Below are 26,165 nucleotides of genomic sequence, written 5' to 3'. Positions count from 1 at the left end.
CCGGAGGACTGGAGAATTGCTAATGTTGTCCCCTTGTTTAAGAAGGGTAGCAGGGATAATCCAGGTAATTATAGACCGGTGAGCCTGACGTCAGTGGTAGGGAAGCTGCTGGAGAAGATACTGAGGGATAGGATCTATTCCCATTTGGAAGAAAATGGGCTGATCAGTGATAGGCAACATGGTTTTGTGCAGGGAAGGTCACGTCTTACCAACTTAATAGAATTCTTTGAGGAAGTGACAAAGTTGATTGATGAGGGAAGGGCTGTCGATGTCATATACATGGACTTCAGTAAGGCGTTTGATAAGGTTCCCCATGGCAGGCTGATGGAGAAAGTGAAGGCGCATGGGGTCCAAGGTGTACTCGCTAGATGGATAAAGAACTGGCTGGGCAACAGGAGACAGAGAGTAGCAGTGGAAGGGAGTTTCTCAAAATGGAGACGTGTGACCAGTGGTGTTCCACAGGGATCCGTGCTGGGACCACTGTTGTTTGTGATATACATTAATGATTTGGAGGAAAGTATAGGTGGACTGATTAGCAAGTTTGCAGACGACACTAAGATTGGTGGAGTAGCAGATAGTGAAGGGGACTGTCAGAGAATACAGCAGAATATAGATAGATTGGAGAGTTGGGCAGAGAAATGGCAGATGGAGTTCAATCAGGGCAAATGCGAGGTGATGCATTTTGGAAGATCCAATTCAAGAGTGAACTATACAGTAAATGGAAAAGTCCTGGGGAAAATTGATGTCCAGAGAGATTTGGGTGTTCAGGTCCACTGTTCCCTGAAGGTGGCAACGCAGGTAAATAGAGTGGTCAAGAAGGCATACGGCATGCTTTCCTTCATCGGACGGGGTATTGAGTACAAGAGTTGGCAGGTCATGTTACAGTTGTATAGGACTTTGGTTCGGCCACATTTGGAATACTGCGTGCAGTTCTGGTCGCCACATTACCAAAAGGATGTGGATGCTTTGGAGAGGGTGCAGAGGAGGTTCACCAGGATGTTGCCTGGTATGGAGGGCGCAAGCTATGAAGAGAGGTTGAGTAGATTAGGATTATTTTCATTAGAAAGACGGAGGTTGAGGGGGGACCTGATTGAGGTGTACAAAATCATGAGAGGTATAGACAGGGTGGATAGCAAGAGGCTTTTTCCCAGAGTGGGGGATTCAATTACTAGAGGACACGAGTTCAAAGTGAAAGGGGAAAAGTTTAGGGGGGATATGCGTGGAAAGTTCTTTACGCAGAGGGTGGTGGGTGCCTGGAACGCGCTGCCAGCGGAGGTGGTAAATGCGGGCACGATGGCGTCTTTTAAGATGTATCTAGACAGATACATGAATGGGCAGGAAGAAAAGAGATACAGACCCTTAGAAAATAGGTGACATGTTTAGATAGAGGATCTGGATCGGCGCAGGCTTGGAGGGCCGAAGGGCCTGTTCCTGTGCTGTAATTTTCTTTGTTCTTTGTAACTCTATGTGTACTTTGCCTCTGTCTTCACAAAGGAGAGGGATGACGCAGACATTGTAGTTCAAGAGGAGGGGTGTGAAATATCAGATACGATAAGCATGAGAGAGGAAGTAGCAGAGGGTCTGACATCCTTGAAAGTGGCCAGATGGATTGTATCCCAGGCTGTTAAAGGAAGCCAGGGAGGAAATAGCGGATGCGCTGAGGATCATCTTCAAATCCTCACTAGCTACAGGCGAGGTATCAGAGGATTGGATGTCTGCAAACGTTGTACCATTGTTTTAAAAGGGTGCGAGGGATAGGCCAAATAATTATAGGCCTATCAGTCTGACCTCAGTGGTGGGTAAATTATTAGAATCAATTCTGAGGGACAGGATAAACTGTCGCTTAGAAAGGCACAGATTCATCAGGGATAGTCAGCATGGATTTGTTAAGGGAAGGTCGTGTCTTACGAAAACAAGGAGCATTGCTGAGGGTAGTGCAGTGGATGTTGGCTACATGGATTTTAGTAAGGCATCTGACAAGGTCCCACATGGCAGACTGGTCAGAAAAGTAAAAGCCCATGGGATACAGGGGATGTGGCAGGTTGGATCCAAAATTGGCTCAGTGACATGAAACAAAGGGTAATAGTTGACGGATGCTTTTGCGAATGGAAGGCGGTTTCCAGTGGCATTCCACAGGACTCAGTGTTGGGTCCCTTGCTGTTTGTGGTATATATTAATGATTTAGGCTTAAATGTGGGAGACATGATTGGAAAATTTGCAGATGACACAAAAATTGGCTGTGGTAGTTGACAGTGAAGGGGACAGCTGTAGACTCCAGAATGATATCAATGGTTTGGTTGAGTGGATGGAAAAGAGGCAAATGGAATTCAATCCGGAGAAGTGAGAGATAATGCATTTGGGGAGGGCAAACAAAGCAAAGGAATACACAATATGTGGAAGGATACTGAGAGGCAGAGGAAGTGAGAGACCGTGGAGTGCATGTCCACAGGTCCCTGAAGGTGGCAGGACAGGTAGATAAAGTGAAGAACATATGGAATGCTTTCCTTAATTGGCCGAGGTATAGAATACAAAAGCTATGTAATGCTGGAACTGTATAAAACATTGGTTAGGCCACAACTGCAGTATTGCGTACAGTTCTGGTCGCCACACTACAGGAAGGACATAATTGCTCTGGAGAGAGTACAGAGGAGATATACAAGAATTTTTTTTAAATTTGTTCCTGGGATGTGAGCATCGCTGGCTAGACCAGTATCTATTGCCCATTATTAATTACCCTTGAACTGAGCGGCTTGCTCGGCCATTTAAGAGTCAACCACATTGCTATGGGTCTGGAGTCAAATGTCGGCCAGACCAGGCAAGGACAGCAGATTTCCTTCCCTAAAGGACATTAGTTAACCAGATGAATTTTTACAACAATCGACAATGGTTTCATGGCCACCATTAGGCTAGCTTTTTAATTCCAGATTTATTAACTGAATTTAAATTTCACCAGCTGCCATGGTGGGATTAGAACTCATGTCGCCAGAAAACTAGCCTGGGTATCTGGGTAACTAGTCCTGTGACATTACCTCTATACCACTGCCTCCCCAAATATTGCCAGGGCATGAAAATTGCAGCTATGAGGAAAGATTGGATAGGCTAGGGTTGTTTTCCTTAGAACAGAGGAGGCTGAGGGGTGACTTAGGCGTACAAAATTATGAGGGACATAGATAGACAGGAAGGACCTGTTTCACCTAGCGGAGAGGTCAATTATAGGATTAGAGGGGACATGAGGAAAAACATTTTCACCCAGAGTGTAGTAGGTGTCTGTAATGCACTGCCCAGATGGGTGGTGGAGGCAGAAACCCTGAACTCAATTTAAAAGGTACCTGGACATGCACCGGAAGTGCTGTAACCTGAAAGGCTACGGACCAAGTGCTGGAAGGTGGGATTAGATTGGGCAGCTAGTTTTTTCAGCCGGCGCAGATACGATGGGCTGATTGGCCTCTTTCTGTCATAACTTTTCTATGGTTCGAAGGAGAAATCTGGAGTAAAAATACTTAATTGGAGGATGGCCAATTTTATGGGTTGAGAATGGATCTGGCCCAGATGAATTGGAAATAAAGATTGGCAGGCAAAACTGTAAAGCAACAATGAACTGCCTTTAAAGAGGAGATGGTTCAAGTACAATCAAGGCACATGCCAACGAGGGATAAAGGCAGGGCAACCAAAGCCAGAACTCCCTGGATGATGAAAGATGAAGCAGAAAAAACGATACGTATGACAGATATCGGGTTGATAATACAAGAGCCAAGCTGAAGATAGTCGTTTAGTAGTACAGAACTTGAGTATTGCTGAAAATAGAGACATGTTGTTGAAGCTTTTCATCTTGCACTCATCAGGAGAATCCGCAAGAATAACCAATGTAAGGGAAAACAACAACTTATACTGCATGAGAAGAGAGTGCTGATTGGTTGGCAAGTGAATTCTGATTGATAGAGGTGTTGCCATGGAAAATGCACCAGTTTATGGTGACTGACAGTTAACTGCCAAGCTTTGTTTTAAATTTAAACCAGGCAGCTTGACTCTGAAAACTATGCGCAAGAACAAACTACTCACTTTCTGAGAGTACATGGTCAGAGAGATTTGTTATGTGTTTAGTGGCGTTGTTATTGCGTTGCCACACTGCTTTTGCTTGAGTGAGTTTACGGTGCAGGCGTGTTTCAAATGTGTACTGGTTTTGGTGCAGTCATCTATTGAAGCAATATCGCATAAACGGATCAAATCAAAAAATGAAAGAAATTTGCGCACATCAGACCAAGCGCAGCGTAGGGCACCGTGTAAATTAATAACCCTATTACCAATCTGTTCAATCAGCATTCTCTTCTCATGCAGTATAAGTTGTTGTTTTCCCTTACATTAGTTATTTTTGCGGATTGTCCTGATGAGTGCAAGACGAAAAGCTTCGACATGTCTCTATTTTCAGCAATACTCATGCTGAATGTAGAAAGTTCAAAGCAGAAGTAAAAAAGTAAATAAGAGAGGCAAAGAGAGAATATGAAAAGTGACTGGCAGCTAACATGAAAGAGAATCAAAGTCTTCTATAGTGCAGTGCTAATAAGAGTGCTGCAATCTCAGAGGTACTGTCCCTCAAATGAGATGCAGAATGAGGTCTAAGATTCAAGTCCCAGAGACAGAAAGCCAGTGATTCATCCAGGCACTGCAATTACTGATGGGGGGAATGCCTCTTACCCATAGCTGGTTTTCATAGTAGAATGCATCGAGCAGCTTGACAATATGATGGTGATCACATGATGCCAGGATATCAATCTCCACAATGTAATCTTCCAGCTCTTCCTCACTCTTTGTTTCGATCACCTTTGCTGCAGCAAGAATTCCTGTTTGCTTGTTCTGTGCCTGTGTTTTGAAAGTAAGCACATGTTAGGTAGCTGCTAGCATCTCTTGCATCATTAAACTGTACATTCATGTAAAAGTTGTGTTTCTGATGGAAAAGTGCAATGTAAAGAACAAAACAATATTACAAAATCATACAGATATATAATAAAAGAAAAATACTGCAGATGCTGGAAATTTGAAATAAAAACAAGAAATGCTGGAAATACTCAGCAGGTCTGGCAGCATCTGTGGAGAGAGAAGCAGAGTTAACGTTTCAGGTCAGTGACCCTTCATCAGTTCTGGAGATGGAGTTAGATATAGCACTTGGGGTGAAAGGGATCAAAGGATATGGAGGGGGGGGGGAAGCGGGAACAGGTTACTAAGTTGGATGATCAGCCATGATCATAATGAATGGCGGAGCAGGCTCAAAGGGCCGAATGGCCTACTCCTGCTCCTGCTCCTATTTTCTATGTTTCTATGGGAGTCCGGCACGAAATTGAGTCTGTGCAGTGAACGAGTGACGTGACTATGATATCATCACACATGCCCTGCAGCTTCCTGGAGGTTCCGAGTCGGAAGGTAAGCAAAGGGATGTTCGAGTCGGGCTCGAGGCAAAATTGGAGGGACTCTGGCCGGGTCGGGCTTGGGTCTGATGTGGTTCGGTTGGGTTCTTTTTCCCGATGTGAGCAGGCCTTTACGCTGCACTGTCGGAGGTGCCGTCTTTCAGATGGAACATTAAACTGAGGCCCCATCTGCTTGCTTGGGTGGATGTAAAAGATTCCCTGGCACAATTTCAAACAAGAGCAGGGGAGTTATCCCTGGTATTTTGGCCAATATTTATTCCTCTGTCAACATCACAAAAACAGATTATCTGGTCATTATCACATTGCAGTTTGTGGGAGTTACTGCACACATACTGGCTGCCATGTTTCCTGCATTACGACAGTGTCTCCACTTCAAAAAGCACTTCATTGCCTGCGAAGTGCTTTGAGACATCCAGTGGTCATGATACTCCGTAGATCCCGACGTATAGGATGACCCCATTTTTTCCAGCCCCAAAAATAATGTTTTTGCACATAAGTCGACTCCCCCCTTTTCAGCCAGGACATGCTAAACTCGCATTGGTAGTCAGTCTCAATTTTTCATCCTACAAGTGCATATTTTACTTACCTGTACCTTATAACTGGCTGCAAGGGATCATGAAGGAGACTCATGTGTTGCGAAGATTTAATTTAAGACACACCCACTCTTTGTGTCAGATGCCGATATCAATGAATTGTTGGGTTTTAAAATGCTTTGATTGTGGTGAAAAGAGACTTTGTAGTTAATTTATTCAATAAACCGTGTCATATTAATTTGATTTATTGGTATTATGTTTTTCTTGCATATTTCAAAATGACAACCACCCACACTGGTGGTTCACTTTCATATTCGGCAGATAAATCAACCCCCGTTTTTGGAGGGATTTTCTGAGGAGTCAGAGGTCGACTTATACGCCGGCATCTACAATAAATGCAAGTCTTTCTTTTCATGACCAACTTTACTGAATCCTTTGAAGTAACAGTGAGGGTGGATAAGGGTAATGCAGCAGATGCAATACATTTGGATTTCCAAAAAGCCTTTGATAAGGTTTGAATATTGAATCACAGAAAGTTAAGGGACAGAAAGAGGCCACCTGGCCATATAGTAGAGACATGACGAAGGCTAGAGCATGTGGAGTCAGGGGACAAGCATCAGAATGCAAAGCAAGCTGGCTACAAAACAGAAAATAGGGGTTAAAGGTTGTTACTTGTGATGTTCTTGGGACTGGAGCAAGGTTTGACTGAGTTTAGTAAAAAATATGAGGCAAAAACTGAGACAAAAGCAGCATGTTGTTTAACATAATGGAGTCTGCTTTATTCAGTTTTACTTTCACTTTCTTTCAGCTTCCTCTGCTGCTCATGTGTGCATGGTAGCCTCAAGTGAACAATATGTGTATTGTAATTTTCAAAACACTATGTCCCTCCTCTTCTTAGTAAATGAGAGACATAGTATGTTTCAATGATTTGTTTCCAAAAATGTAAACAATAAACAAACATAAATAGTTCACTTCCTAACAGTCACTTAATATGGTGGGCTTTTTCTCTCACAAACAGGAAATTGTCTGATATCAGGTGTAGTCTCATCTGACTCATGCTCTTCATCTGAGATGTCGATGTCCGAAACGGATTCAATGTTTCACATAGAATCACAGAAAACAGAAGCAGGAGTAGGCTATTCGGCCCTTCGAGCCTGCTCTGCCATTCAATATTATCATGGCTGATCAACCAACTCAGTAACCTGTTCCCGCTTTCGCCCCATACCCCTTGATCCCTTTAGATCCAAGAGCTATATCTAACTCCTTTTTGAAAACATACAATGTTTTGGCCTCAACTGCTTTCTGTGGTAGCGAATTCCACAGGCTCACCACTCTCTGGGTGAAGAAATTTCTCCTCATCTCAGTCCTGAAAGGTTTACCCCGTATCCTTAGACTATGAGCCCTGGTTCTGGACTCCCCCACCATCGGGAACATCCTTCTTGCATCTACCCTGTCAAGTCCTGTTAGAATTTTAGAGGTTTCAACGACATCCCCCTCACTCTTCTGAACTCCAAGCGAATATAATCCTAACCGACTCAATCTCTCCTCATATGTCAGTCCTGCCATCCCAGGAATCAGTCTGATAAACCTTCGCTGCACTCCCTCTATAGCAAGAACATCTTTCCTCAGATAAGGAGACCAAAACTGCACACAATATTCCAGGTGTGGCCTCACCAAGGTCCTGTATAATTGCAGCAAGATATCCCTCCTCCTGTACTCGAATCCTCTTGCTATGAAGGCCAATATACCATTTGCCTTTTTACCGCCTGTTGCACCTGCATGCTTACCTTCAGCGAATGGTATACGAGAACACCCAGGTCTCGCTGCATATTCCCCACTCTCAGTTTATAGCCGTTCAGATAATAATCTGCCTTCCTGTTTTTGCTACCAAAGTGGATAACCTCATATTTATCCACATTATACTGCATCTGCCATGCATTTGCCCACTCACTCAACTTGTCCAAATCACCCTGAAGCCTCTCTGCATCCTCCTCACAACTCACACTCCCACCCAGTTTTGTGTCATCTGCAAATTTGGAGCTATTACATTTAGTTCCCTCATCTAAATCACTAATATATATTGTGAATAGCTGGGGTTCTAGCACTGATCCCTGCGGTACCCCACTAGTCACTGCCTGCCATTCGGAAAAAGACCCATTTATCCCTACTCTTTGTTTCCGGTCTGCCAACCAATTTTCTATCCATCGCAATATACTACCCCTAATCCCATGCGCTTTAACTTTACACGTTAATCTCTTCTGTGGGACTTTGTCGAAAGCCTTCTGAAAGTCCAAATAAACCACATCCATTGGCTCCTCCTCATCAACTCTACTAGTTACATCCTCGAAGAATTCTAGAACATTTGTCAAGCATGATTTCCCTTTCGGAAATCCATGCTGACTGCCCGATTAGAAAAGTCACAGATTATAAGCAAGTGAGGTGGGGGTGGGGCAAGAGATAACAAAGGAGAAGGTGCAGATTGGACCAGGCCACATAGCTGACCAAAAGGTCACGGAGCAAAGGCAAACAATATGTTAATGGTGTGTTGAAAGACAAAGCATTAGTACAGATTAGGTGTAAATACACTGAATATTGAACAGCAGCAAATGCAAACCTGAAAAAAAACAGTTCTGAATACTGAGGAAAGTGATGCTTCAACTGGGTAGTGCAGCCAGATCGAAGTCCATGGCACCACGGGTGGCACGGCTGCACAGTGTGGGGGGGGGGGGGGAGTACAGGGAAGACTGGAAGAGCCATAGTGATAGGTGATTTAATAGTCAGGGGAACAGACAGGCGTTTCTGTGGCAGCAGACGTGAATCCAGGATGGCATGTTGCCTCCCTGGTGTCAGGGTCAAGGATTCACTGAGCGGCTGCAAAGCATCCTGAAAAGGGAGGGTGAACAGCCAGCAGTCGTGGTCCACATCAGAGCCAACGACATAGGTGGAAAGAGGGATGTGGTCTTGCAGTCAGAATTTAGGGAGCTAGGTAAGAAATTAGCAAGCAGGACCTCAAAAGTAGTAATCTCCGGATTACTCCTAGTGCCACATTTGGTTGCCAGTTGCCTCAATCGCACGCAATATTGGTCAATTGGCTTGTTTGCTTCTTCCTTGGTGCGTTGCAAGACAACGGTTTCATACATGGTGTTTTTGTTGGGTGCAAAGTAGGTTCTCAGTGCATTTTTCTGCTGAATCATAGTCATTCTGCACAGGATGTGTCTCAAAGATATCTTCAAATTCTTCACCTCCATTGTGTAGAAGTAAGGCCTTTTTCCTGTTGTCATCTATGATTGAGAAACTTGCTATCACACCTTCGAATCGACGCAGCCACTTTTGCCAACATGGGGATACAGATGATGGCTCTGAATGCACATCAAAAGGTGGTAGATTGGGCACAGACACATTGATCAGCAATGAAGTGATAGTGCGTGATCAAGGATCCAGGATCACATTCCTTTCAGAGAAAGCTTCTCTGCAATGCTCCGAGATCTTTTTTGGATTGGATGGTTATTTTGGAGAGATCAGTGTGTGAGTGTACACTCTACCAGCTTCCTGTCACTCGAACACAATCTCTAACTTAAACTGCTGTCTGTAAAAGTAGACAAAAACCTTCCAGAAATTTCATACCTGAAAGCAATGTTTCCTTTTTTCACCATCTGTTTTCTATTTACCTCATTGCCACTGTGATGTTCTCGGGACTGGAGCAAGGTTAAGCCGAGTTTAATAAGAAATATGATGCAAAGACTGAGACAGAGGCAGTATGCTGTTAAATATAATACAGTCTTCTTTATTCTGTTTTACTTTCACTGTCTCTTTGAACTCCCTCTTCAGGCTCAAGTGTGCATGGTAGCCTCAAGTGAACAATATGTACAATGCAATTCTCAAAACACATTACACAGACTGACAAAGAACAAACAACAGTACAGCACAGAAACAGGCCATTCGGCCCTCCAAGCCTGCGCCGATCTTGATGCCTGCCTAAACTAAAACCTTCTGCACTTCCGGGGCCCATATCCCTCTATTCCCTTCCTATTCATATATTTGTCAAGATGTCTCTTAAACATCGCTATCGTACCTGCTTCCACCACCTCCCCTGGCAGCAAGTTCCAGGCACTCACCACCCTCTGTGTAAAAAACTTGCCTCGCACATCCCCTCCAAACTTTGCCCCTCTCACCTTAAATCTATGTCCCCTAGTAACTGACTCTTCCACCCTGGGAAAAAGCTTCTGACTATCCACTCTGTCCATGCAGCTCATAACTTTGTAAACCTCTATCATGTCGCCACTCCACCTCCGTCGTTCCAGTGAAAACAATCCGAGTTTTTCCAACCTCTCCTCATAGCTAATGCCCTCCAGACCAGGCAACATCCTGGTAAACCTCCTCTGTACCCTCTCCAAAGCCTCCACGTCCTTCTGGTAGTGTGGCGACCAAAATTGCACGCAATATTCTAAGTGTGGCCTAACTAAGGTTCTGTACAGCTGTAACATGACTTGCCAATTTTTATACTCTATGCCCCGACCGATGAAGGCAAGCATGCCGTATGACTTCTTGACTACCTTATCCACCTGCGTTGCCACTTTCAGTGACCTGTGGACCTGTACGCCCAGATCTCTCTGCCTGTCAATACTCCTAAGGGTTCTGCCATTTACTGTATACTTCCCACCTGCATTAGACCTTCCAAAATGCATTACCTCACATTTGTCCGGATTAAACTCCATCTGCCATTTCTCCGCCCAAGTCTCCAACCGATCTATATCCTGCTGTATCCTCTGACAATCCTCATCATTATCCGCAACTCCACCAACCTTTGTGTCGTCCGCAAACTTACTAATCAGACCAGCTACATTTTCCTCCAAATCATTTATATATACGACAAACAGCAAAGGTCCCAGCACTGATCCCTGCGGAACACCACTAGTCACATTCCTCCATTCAGAAAAACACCCATCCACCGATACCCTCTGTCTTCTATAACCGAGCCAGTTCTGTATCCATCTTGCCAGCTCACCTCTGATCCCGTGTGACTTCACCTTTTGTACCAGTCTGCCATGCGGACCTTGTCAAAGGCTTTATTGAAGTCCATATAGATAACATCCACTGCCCTTCCTTCATCAATCATCTTCGTCACTTCCTCAAAAAACTCAATCAAATTAGTAAGACACGACCTCCCCTTCACAAACCATGCTGTCTCTCACTAATAAGTTTGTTTGTTTCCAAATGGGAGTAAATCCTGTCCCGAAGAATCCTCTCTAATAGTTTCCCTACCACTGACGTAAGGCTCACCGGCCTATAATTTCCTGATTATCCTTGCCACCCTTCTTAAACAAAGGCACAACATTGGCTATTCTCCAGTCCTCTGGGACCTCACCTGTAGCCAATGAGGATGCAAAGATTTCTGTCAAGGCCCCAGCAATTTCCTCCCTTGCCTCCCTCAGTATTCTAGGGTAGATCCCATCAGGCCCTGGGGACTTATCTACCTTAATGCTTTGCAAGACACCCAACACCTCCTCCTTTTTGATAATGAGATGACTGAGACTATCTGCACTCCCTTCCCTAGGCTCATCATCCACCAAGTCCTTCTCTTTGGTGAATACTGATGCAAAGTACTCATTTAGCATTCGCCCTTCCTACAAATGGTAGGAAGTGGTGTTCCACAAGGATTGGTGCTGAGACCATTGTTGTTTACCATTTCCACAAACAGTCTGGAAGGTAGAGCAAATGTAGACCTGTTAAGGCACAAGCAAATCATGCAAGGCTGGATTGCATCTATTTTAACGCAAGGAGTCTTACAAGTAAGGCTGTTGAATTGAGGGCATTGATTAACACATGGGATTATGATATTATTACAATCACAGCGACATGGTTGAGGGAAGAGCAGGACTGGAGGGTGATATCTTAGAAGGTTCCTCAAATGAGGGCATATAGATAGAACTTAAAAACAAAAAGGGGGCAATCATTTGGCTAGGAGCGTACTACAGGCCTCCAAACTGTCAGGGAAAGATAGAGCAGATATGTAGGCAAATCTCAGAGGGGTGTAAAAATAATAGGGTAATAATAGTAGGGGATTTCAACTTCCCCAATATTAATTTGGATAGTCTTAGTGCAAAAGGCTTAAAGGCGGTGGAATTCTTAAAGTGCATCCAGGAGAGTTTTTTGAGCCAGCACGGAGAAAGTCCTACAAGAGAAGGGGTGGTCCTGGACCTATTCTTAGGGAATGAAGCCAGGCAAGTGGTAGAAGTGTCAGTGGGGGAGCATTTCGGGATAGTGACAATAACTCTGTAAGATTTAATGTAGTTATGGAAAAGGACAAAGATGGACCGGAAATAAGGTACTGAATTGGGGGAAGGCCGATTTCAATATGATAAAACACTACAGGGGAGGTGGTGGCGTAGTGGTATTGTTGCTGGACTAGTAACCCAGAGACCCAGGGTATTGCTCTGGGGACATGGGTTCGAATCCCACCCACAGCAGAAGGTGCAATTTGAATTTAATTAATAAATCTGGAATTAAAACCATTGTCGATTGTTGTAAAAACCCATCTGGTTCACTAATGTCCTTTCGGGAAGGAAATCTGCTGTCCTTACCTGGTCTGGCCTACATGTGACTCCAGCCCCACAGAAATGTGGTTGACTCTTACATGCCCTCTGAAATGGCCTAGCAAGCCACTCAGTTGTATCGAACCGCTACAAAGTCAATAAAAAGGAATGAAACCGGACAGACCACCCGGCATCGACCGAGGCACCGGAAACGACAATGGCAAACCCAGCCCAGTCTACCCTGTGCAAAGTCCTCCTTATTAACATCTGGGGGCTTGTGCCAAAGTTGGGAGAGCTGTCCCACAGACTAGTCAAGCAACAGCCTGACATAGTCATACTCACGGAATCATACCTTAAGACAATGTCCCAGACACTGCCATCACCATCCCCGGGTATGTCCTGTCCCGCCGGCAGGACAGAACCAGCAGAGGTGGCGGCACAGTGGTATACAGTCGGGAGGGCGTTGCCCTGGGAGTCCTCAACATCGATTCTGGACCCCATGAAGTCTCATGGCATCAGGTCAAACATGGGGAAGGAAACCTCCTGCTGATTACCACCTACCGCCCTCCCTCAGCTGATGAGTCAGTACTCCTCCATGTTGAACAGCACTTGGAGGAAGCAGTGAGGGTGGCAAGGGTACAGAATGTACTCTGAGTGGGGGACTTCAATGTCCATCACCAAGAGTGGCTCGGTAGCACCACTACTGGCTGAGTCCAAAAGGACATAGCTGCTAGACTGGGTCTGCGGCAGGTGGTGAGGGAACCAACAAGAGGGAAAAACATACTTGACCTTGTCCTCACCAATCTGCCTGCCACAGATGCGTCTGTTCATGACGTATTGGTAGGAGTGACCACCGCACAGTCCTTGTGGAGACCAAGTCCTGCCTTCACACTGAGCATACCATCCATCGTGTTATGTGGCACTATCACCGTGCTAAATGGGATAGATTTCAAACAGATCGAGCAAAGCAAAGCTGGGCATCCATGAGGCACTGTGGGCCATCAGCAGCAGCAGAATTGTACTCAACCACAATCTATAACCTCCTGGCCCAGCATATCCCCCACTCTACCATTTCCATCAAGCCAGGAGACGAACCCTGGTTCAATGAAGAGTGCAGGAGGGCATGCCAGGAGCAGCACCAGGCATACCTCAAAATGAGGTGTCAGCCTGGTGAAGCTACAACAGAGGACTACTTGCGTGCCAAACTGCGTAAGCAGCATGCAATAGACAGAGCTAAACTCTGCAGTCCTGCCACATCCAGCCGTGAATGGTGGTGGACAATTAAACAACTAACTGGAGAAGGGGACTCCACAAATATCCCCATCCTCAATGATGGGGGAACCCAGCACATCAGTGCGAAAGATAAGGCATAAACATTTGCAATAATCTTCAGCTAGAAGTACCGAGTTGATGATCCATCTCGGCCTCCTCCTGAAGTCCACAGCATCACAGATGCCAGACTGCAACCAATTCGATTCACTCTGCGTGATATCAAGAAATGACTGAAGGCACAGGATACTGCAAATGCTACGGGCCCTGAAAATATTCCAGCAATAGTACTGGAGACCTGTGCTCCAGAACTTGCCGCGCCCCTAGCCAAGCTGTTCCAGTACAGCTACAACACTGGCATCTACACTGCAATGTGGAAAATTGCCCAGCTATGTCCTGTACACAAAAAGCAGGACAAGTCCAACCCGGCCAATTACCGCCCTATCAGTCTACTCTCAATCATCAAGTGATGGAAGGTGTCATCAACAGTGCCATCAAGCGGCACTTGCTTAGCAATAACCTGCTCAGTGACGCTCAGTTTGGGTTCCGCCAGGGCCACTCAGCTCCTGACCTCATTACAGACTTGGTTCAAACATGGACAAAAGAGCTGAACTCAAGAGGTGAGGGGAGAGTGACTGCCCTTAACATCAAGGCAGCATTTGACCGAGGATGGCATCAGGAGCCCTAGCAAAACTGGAGTCAATAGGAATCAGGGGGAAAACTCTCCACCGGTTGGGGAGTCATGCCTAATGCAAAGGAAGATGGCTGTGGTTGTTGGAAGTCAATCTCTGAGTTCCAGGACATCGCTGCAGGCGTTCTGCGGGGTAGTGTCCTAGGCCCAACCATCTTCAGCTGCTTCATCAATGACCTTCCTTCAATCATAAGGTCAGAAGTAGGGATGTTCGCTGATGATTGTACAATGTTCAGCACCATTCGCAACTCCTCAGATACTGAAGCAGTCCACGTAGAAATGCAGCAAGACCTGGACAATATCCAGGCTTGGGCTGATAAGTGGCAAGTAACATTCGTGCCACACAAGTGCCAGGCAATGACCATCTTCAACAAGTAAGAATCTAACCATCTCCCCTTGACATTCAATGGCATTATCATCGCTGAATCCCCTACTATCAACATCCTAGGGGCTACTACTGACCAGAAACTGAACTGGAATAGCCTTATAAATACCGTCGCTACACGAGCAGGTCAGAGGCTAGGAATCCTGCGGCAAGTAACTCATCTCCTGACTCCCCAAAGCCTGTCCACCATCTACAAGGCACAAGTCAGGAGTGTGATGGAATACTCTCCATTTGCCGGGATGGGTAAAGCTCCACCAATACTCAATAAGCTTGACACCATCCAGGACAAAGCAGCCCGCTTGATTGGCACCCCATCCACAAACATTCACTCCCTCCACCACCGACGCACAGTGGCAGCAGTGTGTACCATCTACAAGATGCACCAAGGCTCCTTAGACAGCACCTTCCAAAGCCACAACCTCCACCAACTAGAAGGACAAGGGCAGCAAATACATGGGAACACCACCACCTGCAAGTTCCTCTCCAAGTCATACACCATCTTGACTTGGAACTTTATCACCGTTCCTTCACGGTCGTTGTGTCAAAATCCTGGAACTCCCTTCCTAACAGCACTGTGGGTATACCTACCTCACATGGACTGCAGCGGTTCAAGAAGGCAGCTCACCACCACCTTCTCAAGGGCAATTAGGGATGAGCAATAAATGCTGGCCTAGCCCGTGACGCCCACATCCCATGAATGAATAAAAAAAATTTTTAAAATCTGGCCAAAGTGGACTGGGAGCAGCTACTTGTAGGAAAGTCTACATCAGACTAGTAGGAGTCATTCAAAAAGGAAATAGTGAGAGTTCAGGGCCAACATGTTCCCGTAAAGGTGAAGGGTAGGACCAACAAGTCCAGGGAACCCTGGATGTCAAGGGATATAGAGGATTGGATAAGGAGAAAAAAGGAGGCTTATGGCAGATTCAGAGGGCTGAATGCAGTGGAGGCCCTCGAGGAGTACAGAAAATGTAGGGCGAGTACTTAAAGGAGTAACTAGGAGGGCGAAGACGCGATATGAAAAAACACTGGCGGGCAAGATAAAGCAAAATCCCTTGAAGTTTAATAAGTATATTAAGGGCAAGGATAACTGGGGAAAGAGTAGGGACCATTAGGGACCAAAGTAGCAATGTGTGTGTGGAGCTGGAAGACACAGGTGAGGTTTTAAATGATTACTTTTCATCTGTGTTCACGATGGGGAAGGACGATGTAGGTGTAGAGATCAGGGAGGGGGTTGTGATATATTTGAACAAATTAGCATTGAAAGGGAGGCGGTATTAGCAGTTTTAGCGGGCTTAAAATTGGATAAATCCCCAGGACCAGATGAGATGTATTCCAGGCTGTTATGTGAGGCAAGGGAGGAGATAGCAGAGGTTCTGACACAAATTTTCAAATCCTCTCTGGCCACAGGAGAGGTACCAGAGAACTAGAGGTCAGTGAATGTGGTACCATTGTTCAAGAAGGGTAGCAGGGATAAACCAGGTAATTATAGGCCAGTGAGTCTAACATCAGTGGTCGGGAAACTACTGGAAAAAAATCTGAGGAACAGGATTAATCTCCACTTGGAGAGGCAGGGATTAATCAAGGATAGTCAGCATGTCTTTGTCAGGGGAAGATCATATCTAACAAATTTGATTGAATTTTTCGAGGAGGTGATGAGATGTGTAGATGAGGGTAAAGCTGTTGATGTAGTCTACATGGAGTCATAGAGTAGTACAGCACAGAAACAGGCCCTTCAGCCCATCGTGTCTGTGCCGGCCATCAAGCACCTATCTATTCTAATCCCATTTCCCAGCACTTGGCCCGTAGTCTTGTATGCTATGGCATTTCAAGTGCTCATCTAAATACTTCTTAAATGTTGTGAGGGTTTCTGCCTCCATCACCCCTTCAGGCAGTGAGTTCCAGATTCCAATCACCTCTGGGTGAAGATTTTTTTCCTCAAATCCCCTCTAAACCTCCTTAAATCTATGGCCATTGGTTATTGACACCTCCGCTAAGGGAAAAAGTTTCTTCCTATCTATCCTATCAATGCCCCTCATAATTTTGTATACCTCAATCAGGTCCCCCCTCAGCCTTCTCTGCTCTGAGGAAAACAACCCTAGCCTATCCAGTCTCTCTTCATAGCTGAAATGCTCCAGCCCAGGCAACATCCTGGTGAATCTTGTCTGCACCCTCTCCAATGCAATCACATCCTTCCTACTGTGGACACAGTACTCCAACTGTGGCCTAACTAGCATTTTAGACAGCTCCATCATAACCTCCTTGCTCTTATATTCTGTGCCTCGCCTAATAAAGGCAAGTATCTCATCTGCCTTCCCAGTAAGTAAGGCTTTTGGTAAGGTCCCGCATGGGTTTTGGTCAAAATAAGAGCCCATGGGATCCAGGGCAATTTGGCAAATTGGATCCAAAGTTGGCTTCGTGGCAGGAGGCAGAGGGTGATGGTCAAGGGTTGTTTTTGCGATTGGAAGCCTGTGACCAGTGGTGTACCACAGGGTTTGGCGCTGGGACCCTTGCTGTTTGTAGTGTACATCAATGATTTAGATGTAAGTATAGGAGGTATGATCAGTAAGTTCGCAGATGACATGAAAATTAGTGGTGTCGTAGATAGGAGCAGAAATACCTTAGATTACATGATCACATAGATGGGCAGAGCTGTGGCAAACGGAATTTAATCCTGAGAAGTATGAGGTGATGCATTTTGGAAGGACGAACAAGACAAGGGAATATACAATGGATGGTAGGACCCTAGGAAGTACAGAGGGTCAGAGGGACCTTGGTGTACTTGTCCATATATCACTGATGGCAGCAGCACAGGTAGATAAGGTGGTTAGGAAGGCATTATTGGGAGTCAATAATTTTGTTGAATGTCCATAGTACAACATGTTGGTGCCTTATGAGATAATCACTAACAAATCCAACAGGGAATTCAGGAGAAACCTCTTTACTCAGAGTCTGGTTACCACAGGGAGTAGTTGAACAGAATAACAGATGCAGTTATAAGGAGAAGCTAGATCAACACGAGGCAGACAGAAATGGAAGGATATGTTTTTATTTATTTTTTATTTAGAGATACAGCACTGAAACAGGCCCTTCGGCCCACTGAGTCTGTGCCGACCATCAACCACCCAATTATACTAATCCTACACTAATCCCATATTCCTACCACATCCCCACCTGTCCCTATATTCCCCTACCACCTACCTACACGAGGTGAAATTTATAATGGCCAATTTACCTATAAACTTGCAAGTCTTTTGTTGGTGGGAGGAAACCGGAGTACCCGAAAACGCACGCAGACACAGGGAGAACTTGTTGATGAGGTTAGATAAAGAGGTGTGGGAGGAGGCTCATGTGGAGCATAAACGCCAGCATGGACCTGTTGAGCCAAATGGCCTGTTTCCATGCTATAAATACTTTGTAAACCAAGAGACCTGTCATTAAACACCACAGTCTTATGTTGTTACACAGCCAGTGTGGTCCCAGGACTATTACTTTCCTCTCTGTTCTCACAAATATAGGTTTCCTTTCCATAACCCCTCAAGTTAGTCATCTGTCGCACTTAAAGTTCCTACAGCTCTTCTCATAGCCCCTAGGTTTGTTCTTCTAAACTCTTGTACATCCAAATGTTATTCCTTGCCACAGCCTTCAGTAAATGTGAAACTAAATAACCATACACTTTCAGGTTACTAACTGTTCCTGATAGACTGCTAAACATTTACTACAATAGCACCTAAGACCTCTTCTTCAGCTGTTCTGTTTGGCACACAATGACTGGTTCTGTGGCTCAGTGGGTCACAGTCTCACTCAGAAGGCTGTGGGTTCAAGTCCCACTCCAGCACTATCAGAAGTGCTGTCTTTTAGATGAGAAGTTAAACCGAGGCTCTGTTTCCCCTCTCAGGTAGAAGTGCGAGATTCCATGGTACTATTTCAAAGAACAAGGGATTTATCCACAGTGGCCTGGGGCCAATACTTATTGCTCAACTCTTCTTTGGCCTCCTTATCTCGAGAGACAATGGGTAAGCGCCTGGAGGTGGTCAGTGGTTTGTGGAGCAGCGCCTGGAGTGGCTATAAAGGCCAATTCTAGAGTGACAGACTCTTCCACAGGGTGCTGTAGAAAAATTTGTTTGTCGGGGCTGTTACACAGTTGGCTCTCCCCTTGCGCCTCTGTCTTTTTTCCTGCCAACTACTAAGTCTCTTCGACTCGCCACACTTTAGCCCCGTCTTTATGGCTGCCCGCCAGCTCTGGCGAACACTGGCAACGGACTCCCACGACTTGTGATCAATGTCACAGGATTTCATTTCGCGTTTGCAGACGTCTTTAAAGCGGAGGCATGGACGGCCGGTGGGTCTGATACCAGTGGCGAGCTCGCTGTATGTACAATGTGTCTTTGGAGATCCTGCCATCTTCCATGCGGCTCACATGGCCAAGCCATCTCAAGCACTGCTGACTCAGTAGTGTGTATAAGCTGGGGATGTTGGCCGTCTCGAGGACTTCTGTGTTGGAGATACGGTCCTGCCACCTGATGCCAAGTATTCTCCGGAGGCAGCGAAGATGGAATGAATTGAAACGTCGCTCTTGGCTGACATACGTTGTCCAGGCCTCGCTGCCATACAGCAAGGTGCTGAGGACACAGGCTTGATACACTCGGACTTTTGTGTTCCGTGTCAGTGCGCCATTTTCCCACACTCTCTTGGCCAGTCTGGACATAGCAGTGGAAGCATTTCCCATGCGCTTGTTGATTTCTGCATCTAGAGACAGGTTACTGGTGATAGTTGAGCCCAGGTAGGTGAACTCTTGAACTACTTCCAGAGCGTGGTCGCCAATATTGATGGATGGAGCATTTCTGACCTCCTGCCCCATGATGTTCGTTTTCTTGAGGCTGATGGTTAGGCCAAATTCATTGCAGGCAGCCACAAACCTGTCGATGAGACTCTGCAGGCACTCTTCAGTGTGAGATGTTAAAGCAGCATCGTCAGCAAAGAGGAGTTCCCTGATGAGGACTTTCCATACTTTGGACTTCGCTCTTAGACGGGCAAGGTTGAACAACCTGCCCCCTGATCTTGTGTGGAGGAAAATTCCTTCTTCAGAGGACTTGAATGCATGTGAAAGCAGCAGGGAGAAGAAAATCCCAAAAAGTGTGGGTGCGAGAACACAGCTCTGTTTCACGCCACTCAGGATAGGAAAGGGCTCTGATGAGGAGCCACCATGTTGAATTGTGCCTTTCATATTGTTATGGAATGAGGTGATGATACTTAGTAGCTTTGGTGGGCATCCAATCTTTTCTAGTAGTCTGAAGAGACCACGTCCGCTGACGAGGTCAAAGGCTTTGGTGAGATCAATGACAGCAATGTAGAGGGGCATCTGTTGTTCACAGCATTTCACCTGTATCTGACGAAGGGAGAACAGCATGTCAACGGTCGATCTCTCTGCACGAAAGCTACACTGTGCCTCAGGGTAGACGCGCTCGGCCAGCTTCTGGAGCCTGTTTAGAGCCACTCGAGCAAAGACTTTCCCCACTATGCTGAGCAGGGAGATTCCACGGTAGTTGTTGTAGTCACCGCGGTCACCTTTGTTTTGAAAGAGGGTGATGATATTGGCATCGCGCATGTCCTGGGGTACTGCTCCCTCGTCCCAGCATAGGCATAGCAGTTCATGTAGTGCTGAGAGTATAGCAGGCTTGGCACTCTTGATTATTTCAGGGGTAATGCTGTCCTTCCCAGGGGCTTTTCCGCTGGCTAGAGAATCAACGGCATCACTGAGTTCCGATTTGGTTGGCTGTATGTCCAGCTCATCCATGACTGGTAGAGGCTGGGCTGCATTGAGGGTAGTCTCAGTGACAACAATCTCCCTGGAGTACAGTTCTAGGTAGTGCTCAACCCAGTGGTCCATTTGTTTGCGTTGGTCAGTGATTATGTCCCCTGATTTAGATTTGAGAGGGGTGATCTTCTTGATGGTTGGCCCAAGAGCTCTCTCAATGCCATCACACATTCCTTTGATGTTTCCGGTGTCTGAGGCCAGCTGAATATGACTGCATAGGTGTTGCCAGTAGTCGTTTGCGCAGCACCTGGCTGTTCTTTGTGCAGTGCTTCTGGCTGCTTTAAGTGCTGCGGATGTTAACTCGCTGGGGGCTATGACAGGTTCCAGCTCTTCATTAGGAGATTGAAACCAGTCTGCATTTCTCTTCGCACTTTTGCGGTAGGTGGTCAAAGCTGACTCATAGATGGCGTCTCTGATGTGGGCCCAGTTGGTCTCAGCATCCCCTGTTGGAGTGTTTTGAAGGGCTGTTACAAGTGAATTTGGAAATTTTTGTAACAGCTGTGGGTGAGAAATTCTGCTCGTGTTGATGCGCGGGTGGCCCTTCTGCTTGGAATGATGCAACTTCTTTGGTCTGAGTCTAACCTTGCTGCACACCAGGGAGTGGTCGGTGTCACAGTCCGCACTGTGGAAGCTGCGTGTGATTTGAACACTGTTTAAGGCGGCTCGCCTTGTGACAATAAGGTCTAGCTGGTGCCAACGACGCGATCTTGGGTGCCTCCATGAAACCTGGTGACAGGGTTTAGTGTGAAAGAACGAGTTGGTGATGCAGAGGTTATGATAGGTACACAACTCAAGCAGTCTCTGCCCGTTCTCATTCATCCTTCCAACGCCATAGCGCCCAAGGCAGGAGGGCCATGAGTCATGGTCGGCCCCAACCCTGGCATTAAAGTCCCCCAGCAGGAATAGGTGTTCGGTGTTGGGGATGCTGCTAATGATGTTATGGAGTTCCTCGTAGAACTGATCTTTAGCTTCAGGTGGGGAGCAGAGTGTTGGAGCATAGATGCTGAGTAGGTGTACTGGACCAGAGGTGATGAGCAGTCGGATGGACAATATGCATTCCGAGCCATTTGAGGGAGGCTCTATCATGCTGAGCAAGGAGTTTCTGATGGCGAAGCCCACTCCATGCTGTCTTGGTTCTTCAGGATCCCTACCCTGCCAGAAGAAGGTGTAGTCTTGCTCTGCTAGAGATCCACTCGCGGGGAGGCATGTCTCCTGAAGTGCTGCAATGTCTACATTGCTCAACTAATGTCACAAAAGAGAGATTATCTGGCCATCATCATACTGCTGTTTATGGGAGTTTGTGGTATGCAAACTGGGGTCCGTGTTTCTGGGATTACTACACTTCAAAAGTACTTCATTGGCTGTAAAGCATTTTGGGACATCCTGAGACTGTGAAAAGCATGACATAAATGTAAGCTCTTTTCCCCTTTTTATAAAATAGCTTGTACTTTCCGCACTCTCTTCCAGTTACCCTTGGCCTCTCCATTTCATCCCTGGGACACTAAAACAATCAGCTTTTATCGCATTATGATGCCATGTGCTCTATTATATGTAGCTAACAATTCACGAGTAACTGACAATAGGTGAAAGTTCTTCGTTTTGTCTTATTGCTGAAGGCCTTGGATCTCAAAGTGGGGTCTCCAGACCATCAATCCTACATCCAAGGGTTCTAAAAAGGTTAGCTGCGAGATAGTGGATGCGCTGGTTATGATTTTCCAAAATTCATTAGATGCTGGAATGGTCCCAGCAGATTGGAAGTTAGCAAATGTAACACCGCTATTCAAGAAAGGAGTGAGAGAAAACAGGAAACTACACACCAGTTAGCCTGATATCAGTTGCTGGGAAAGTGCTGGAATCTATTAAGAAAGTTTTAACAATGCATAGTATGGTCAGACAAAGCCGACATGGTTTTTACAAAAGTGAAACTGTGTTTGACAAATTTATTAGAGCTTTTTGATGATGTAACTAGTAGGCTAGATAAAGGGGAACCAGTAAATGCAGTATACTTGGATTTCCAAAAGGCATTCGATAAAGTGCCACACAAAAGATTCATACATAAGACAAGGGTTCAGGGAGTTGGGGATAATATACTAGTGTGGATAGAAGATTGGTTAAAGGACAAGCAGCAGAGAGTCAGGATAAATGGTGCATTTTCAAGTTGGCAGGCTGTGACTAGTGGAGTGCCGCAAGGATCAGTGCTGGGGCCTCAGCAATTTACAATCTATAGTGGACAGTGAAGAAGGTTGTCTAAGTTTACAACAGGATATCGATCAACTGAGAAAGTGGGCAAGGGAGTGGCAAATGGAATTTAACGCAGACAAGTGTGAAGTGATGCATTTTGGGAAGTTAAACCAGGGCAGGACATATACAGTGAATGGCAGGGCCCTGGGGAGTGTTGTTGAGCAGAGAGACCTTGGGGTGCAAGTACATAGTTCCCTGAAAGTGGCAACACAGGTAGACAGGGCGGTGAAGAAGGCGTATGGCATGCTTGCCTTCTCGGCCGAGGCATTGAGTACAAGAGTTGGAACGTCATGTTACAGTTGTACATAACATTGGTTAGGCCGCATTTGGAGTACTGTGTGTAGTTCTGGTCGTCGCACTGCAGGAAAGATGCAATTAAGCTAGAGAGGGTGCAGAAAAGAGTCACAAGGATGTTGCCTGGTTTGGAGGGCTTGAGATATAAAGAGAGATTGGATAGGCTGGGTCTGTATTCCCTGGAGCGAAGGAGGCTGAGGGGACATGATAGAGGTATATAAAATTATGAGAGACATAGATAGGGTAGATAGCCAGAGTCTGTTTCCCATGGTAGGGGTGACTAAAACTAGAGGGCATAGATTTAAGGTGAGAGGGAGGAGGTTTAAAGGGGATCAAAGGGGTAAATTTTTCACACAAAGAATAGTGGGTATCTAGAATGAGCTGCCTGAGGAGGTGGTGGAGGCAGGAACTGTAGCGACATTTAAGAGGCATCTGGGAAGGTACTTAAATGAGCAAGTCATAGAGGGATATGGAATTAATGCAGGCAGGTGGGATTAGCATAGATAGGAATTATGGTTGGCATGGACGCGGTGGGCCAATGGGCCTGTTTCTGCTGTACGACTCTATGACTCAATATTAATGACTTCACAAAGAGACCAAGAGTAATATATCTAAGTTACAAAGCTACCTGGGAATGTAAGCTGCGTGGAGGGCACAAAGAGGCTGCACAGGGATTATAGACAGGTTAAGTGAGTGAGCAACCAGGTGACAGATGGAGTATAATGTGAGCAAGTGTGAGGTTATTCACTTTGGTATTAAGAATAGAAAAACAGAATATTTTTTGAAAGATATGAAACTTGTAAATGTTAATGGTCAAAAGGATTTGGATGTACTCGTACAAGGAACACAGAAAGTTAGCATGCAGTTTAGCAAGGAATTAGGAAGCCAAATGGGATGTTGGCCTTTACTCCAAGAGGACAGGAATAAGGAAGTCTTGCTACAATTGTAAAGACCACACCTGGAGCACTATGCAGTTTTGGTCTCCATATTTAAGGAGGGATATAATTGCATTGGAGGTGGTACAGTAAAGGTTCATTAGATTAGTTCCTGGGATGAGGGGGTTGTCCTGTGATGAGGGACTGAGTAAATTGGGTCAACACCCCTCTCTGGAGTTAAGAAGATGATCTTATTGAAACAAACAAGATTCTGATGGGGCTGGATAGGGTAGACACAGAGGTTGTTTCCCCTGGCTAGGGAATCTAGAACACTTTGGGGGGGGGGGGGGGGGGGGGCGGGACAGTTTTAGGATAAGGGCTTTAGGAGTTAGGACTCAGAGGAGGAGGAATTTCTTCACTCAGTGGACTGTGAATATTTGGAATTCTCCACCCCAGACGGCTGTGGATGCTCCATCGTTGAATATATTTAAGGCTGAGATCGATTTTTGGTCTCTCAGGAAATGAAGAGATATGTGGAGTGGGCAGGAAAGTGGAGTTGAGCCTGAGGATCAGCCTTGATCGTACGGAATTGCGAAGGAGGCTCAAGGGACCATATGGTTTACTCCTGCTGGGAGATTCCCATAATGTGACATTATTCTCAGTTTCTCCCTCCCACAGGAAAAAGTTTGAAACAACTGCTGTAGGCAGTGATAGTGCAGCACAGGCTGAGTTACCACTGATATAAATATATATTTTAAGAAAGACTACTGAAATAGTTTGTTAAAATTGAATCCAACATTGCTGAAGTAAAGCTTTGAGGAAGACTGAATAGGAAGGGAACTGGTAAAAAAAAAGATTTCTTCACGGCAGGTTATTAAGCAAATTTTAAAAAAAATTGTGTATACATTATTAGCAGCAAGGGAACCAATTAATTAGAGAATGTTGGATTGAAATGATCACCTTTAATAGTTATGTAATTCCTGTTGTTTGTAGGTTGTCTTGTGAACAACATTATTGCCTGTCTTGTCTAGAACATGAACTTTATCTAAGGTTATAGATGAATTTCAGCTGAATTAAATCATATGATGTGACATACTTTGTAGTAGGGAAGTGAATTTGGAAGAAACAAATAATTCTGTGTAATGAATAAAACATCTTTGCCGATGACACCAAACCTGGAGGTGTGGCAAAAAGTGAGAATGATATGAACTGCCTACAACAGGACACAGGCGAGCGGAGTGGGCAGACAGATGGCAGATGGAATTTAATACTGACAACTGCTGCATTTTGGCAGATGGAATAGGGAGTGGCAATATATACTTAATGGCACAGTTCTAAAAAGTGTGCAGGAACAAAGGGACCTGGGGGTGCATGTGCATCAATCTTTGAAGGTGGCAGGACATTATCACAGAGTGATTAGTAAAGCATATGGGATCTTGGGCTTCATCAACAAAGGCATTGAGAACAAAAGCTGGGATGTTATGCTGAACCTTTATACCGCTCTGGTTAGGCCCCAACTGGAACATTGCATCCAGTTCTGGTCACCACACTTTAGGAAGGATGTGAGGATCCTTGGGAGGATGCAGAGGAGATTATCAGAATGGTTCCAGGGTTTTAGAATTTTAGTTACAAGGTTAGGTTGGAAAAGCTTAGAACAAAGAAGATTAAAGGGAGATCTAATCGAAGTGTACAAGATTATGACGGGCTTAGTTAAGTTAGACAAGGAAAAACTGTTCCCATTAATGAATGATACAAGGACTAGGGGACACATTGAATGTTTTGGGCAAGGGATGCAGGCGGAATATGAGGAAGCACTTTTTTATGCAGCGAGTGGTAATGACTCGGACCTCGCTGTCCACAAGCGTGGTGGAAGCGGAGACAATCAATGACTTCAAGAGGAAGTTTGATGGCTACTTGAAGGAAATAAACTTGAAGGGCTACGGGGATTGAGCAGGGGAGTGGGACTGACCGGACAGCTCTGCGGAGAGCTGGCATGGCCTCGATGGACCAAATGACCTCCTTCTGTGCTCTAAATGACTCTGACTCTTTAATAACTAATCCTGTCCCTCAGGGTCTCAATTTCAGTCATTCCTTGCTCCTGTCCATCAT

At 45.6% G+C, this 26,165-nt stretch overlaps 1 protein-coding gene across 2 annotated transcripts in view; it reads right to left on the bottom strand.

Annotated features, from left to right (window-relative positions):
- slka (STE20-like kinase a) overlaps positions 1 to 26,165 on the bottom strand; it is a 227,974-nt gene that overhangs the window by 130,736 nt on the left and 71,073 nt on the right. For both annotated transcript variants that reach the window (XM_068053221.1, XM_068053222.1), the window contains exon 2: positions 4,693 to 4,857. In XM_068053221.1, coding sequence (XP_067909322.1) covers positions 4,693 to 4,857 — 165 coding nt within the window. The remainder of the gene's footprint in view (positions 1 to 4,692; positions 4,858 to 26,165) is intronic.

This window comes from Heterodontus francisci, chromosome 20, assembly GCF_036365525.1.
Source record: "Heterodontus francisci isolate sHetFra1 chromosome 20, sHetFra1.hap1, whole genome shotgun sequence".
Classification (NCBI taxonomy): Eukaryota; Metazoa; Chordata; class Chondrichthyes; order Heterodontiformes; family Heterodontidae; genus Heterodontus; species Heterodontus francisci.
Note: the sequence above shows the minus strand (reverse complement) of the source record. Positions and strands in the feature narration are given on the sequence as shown.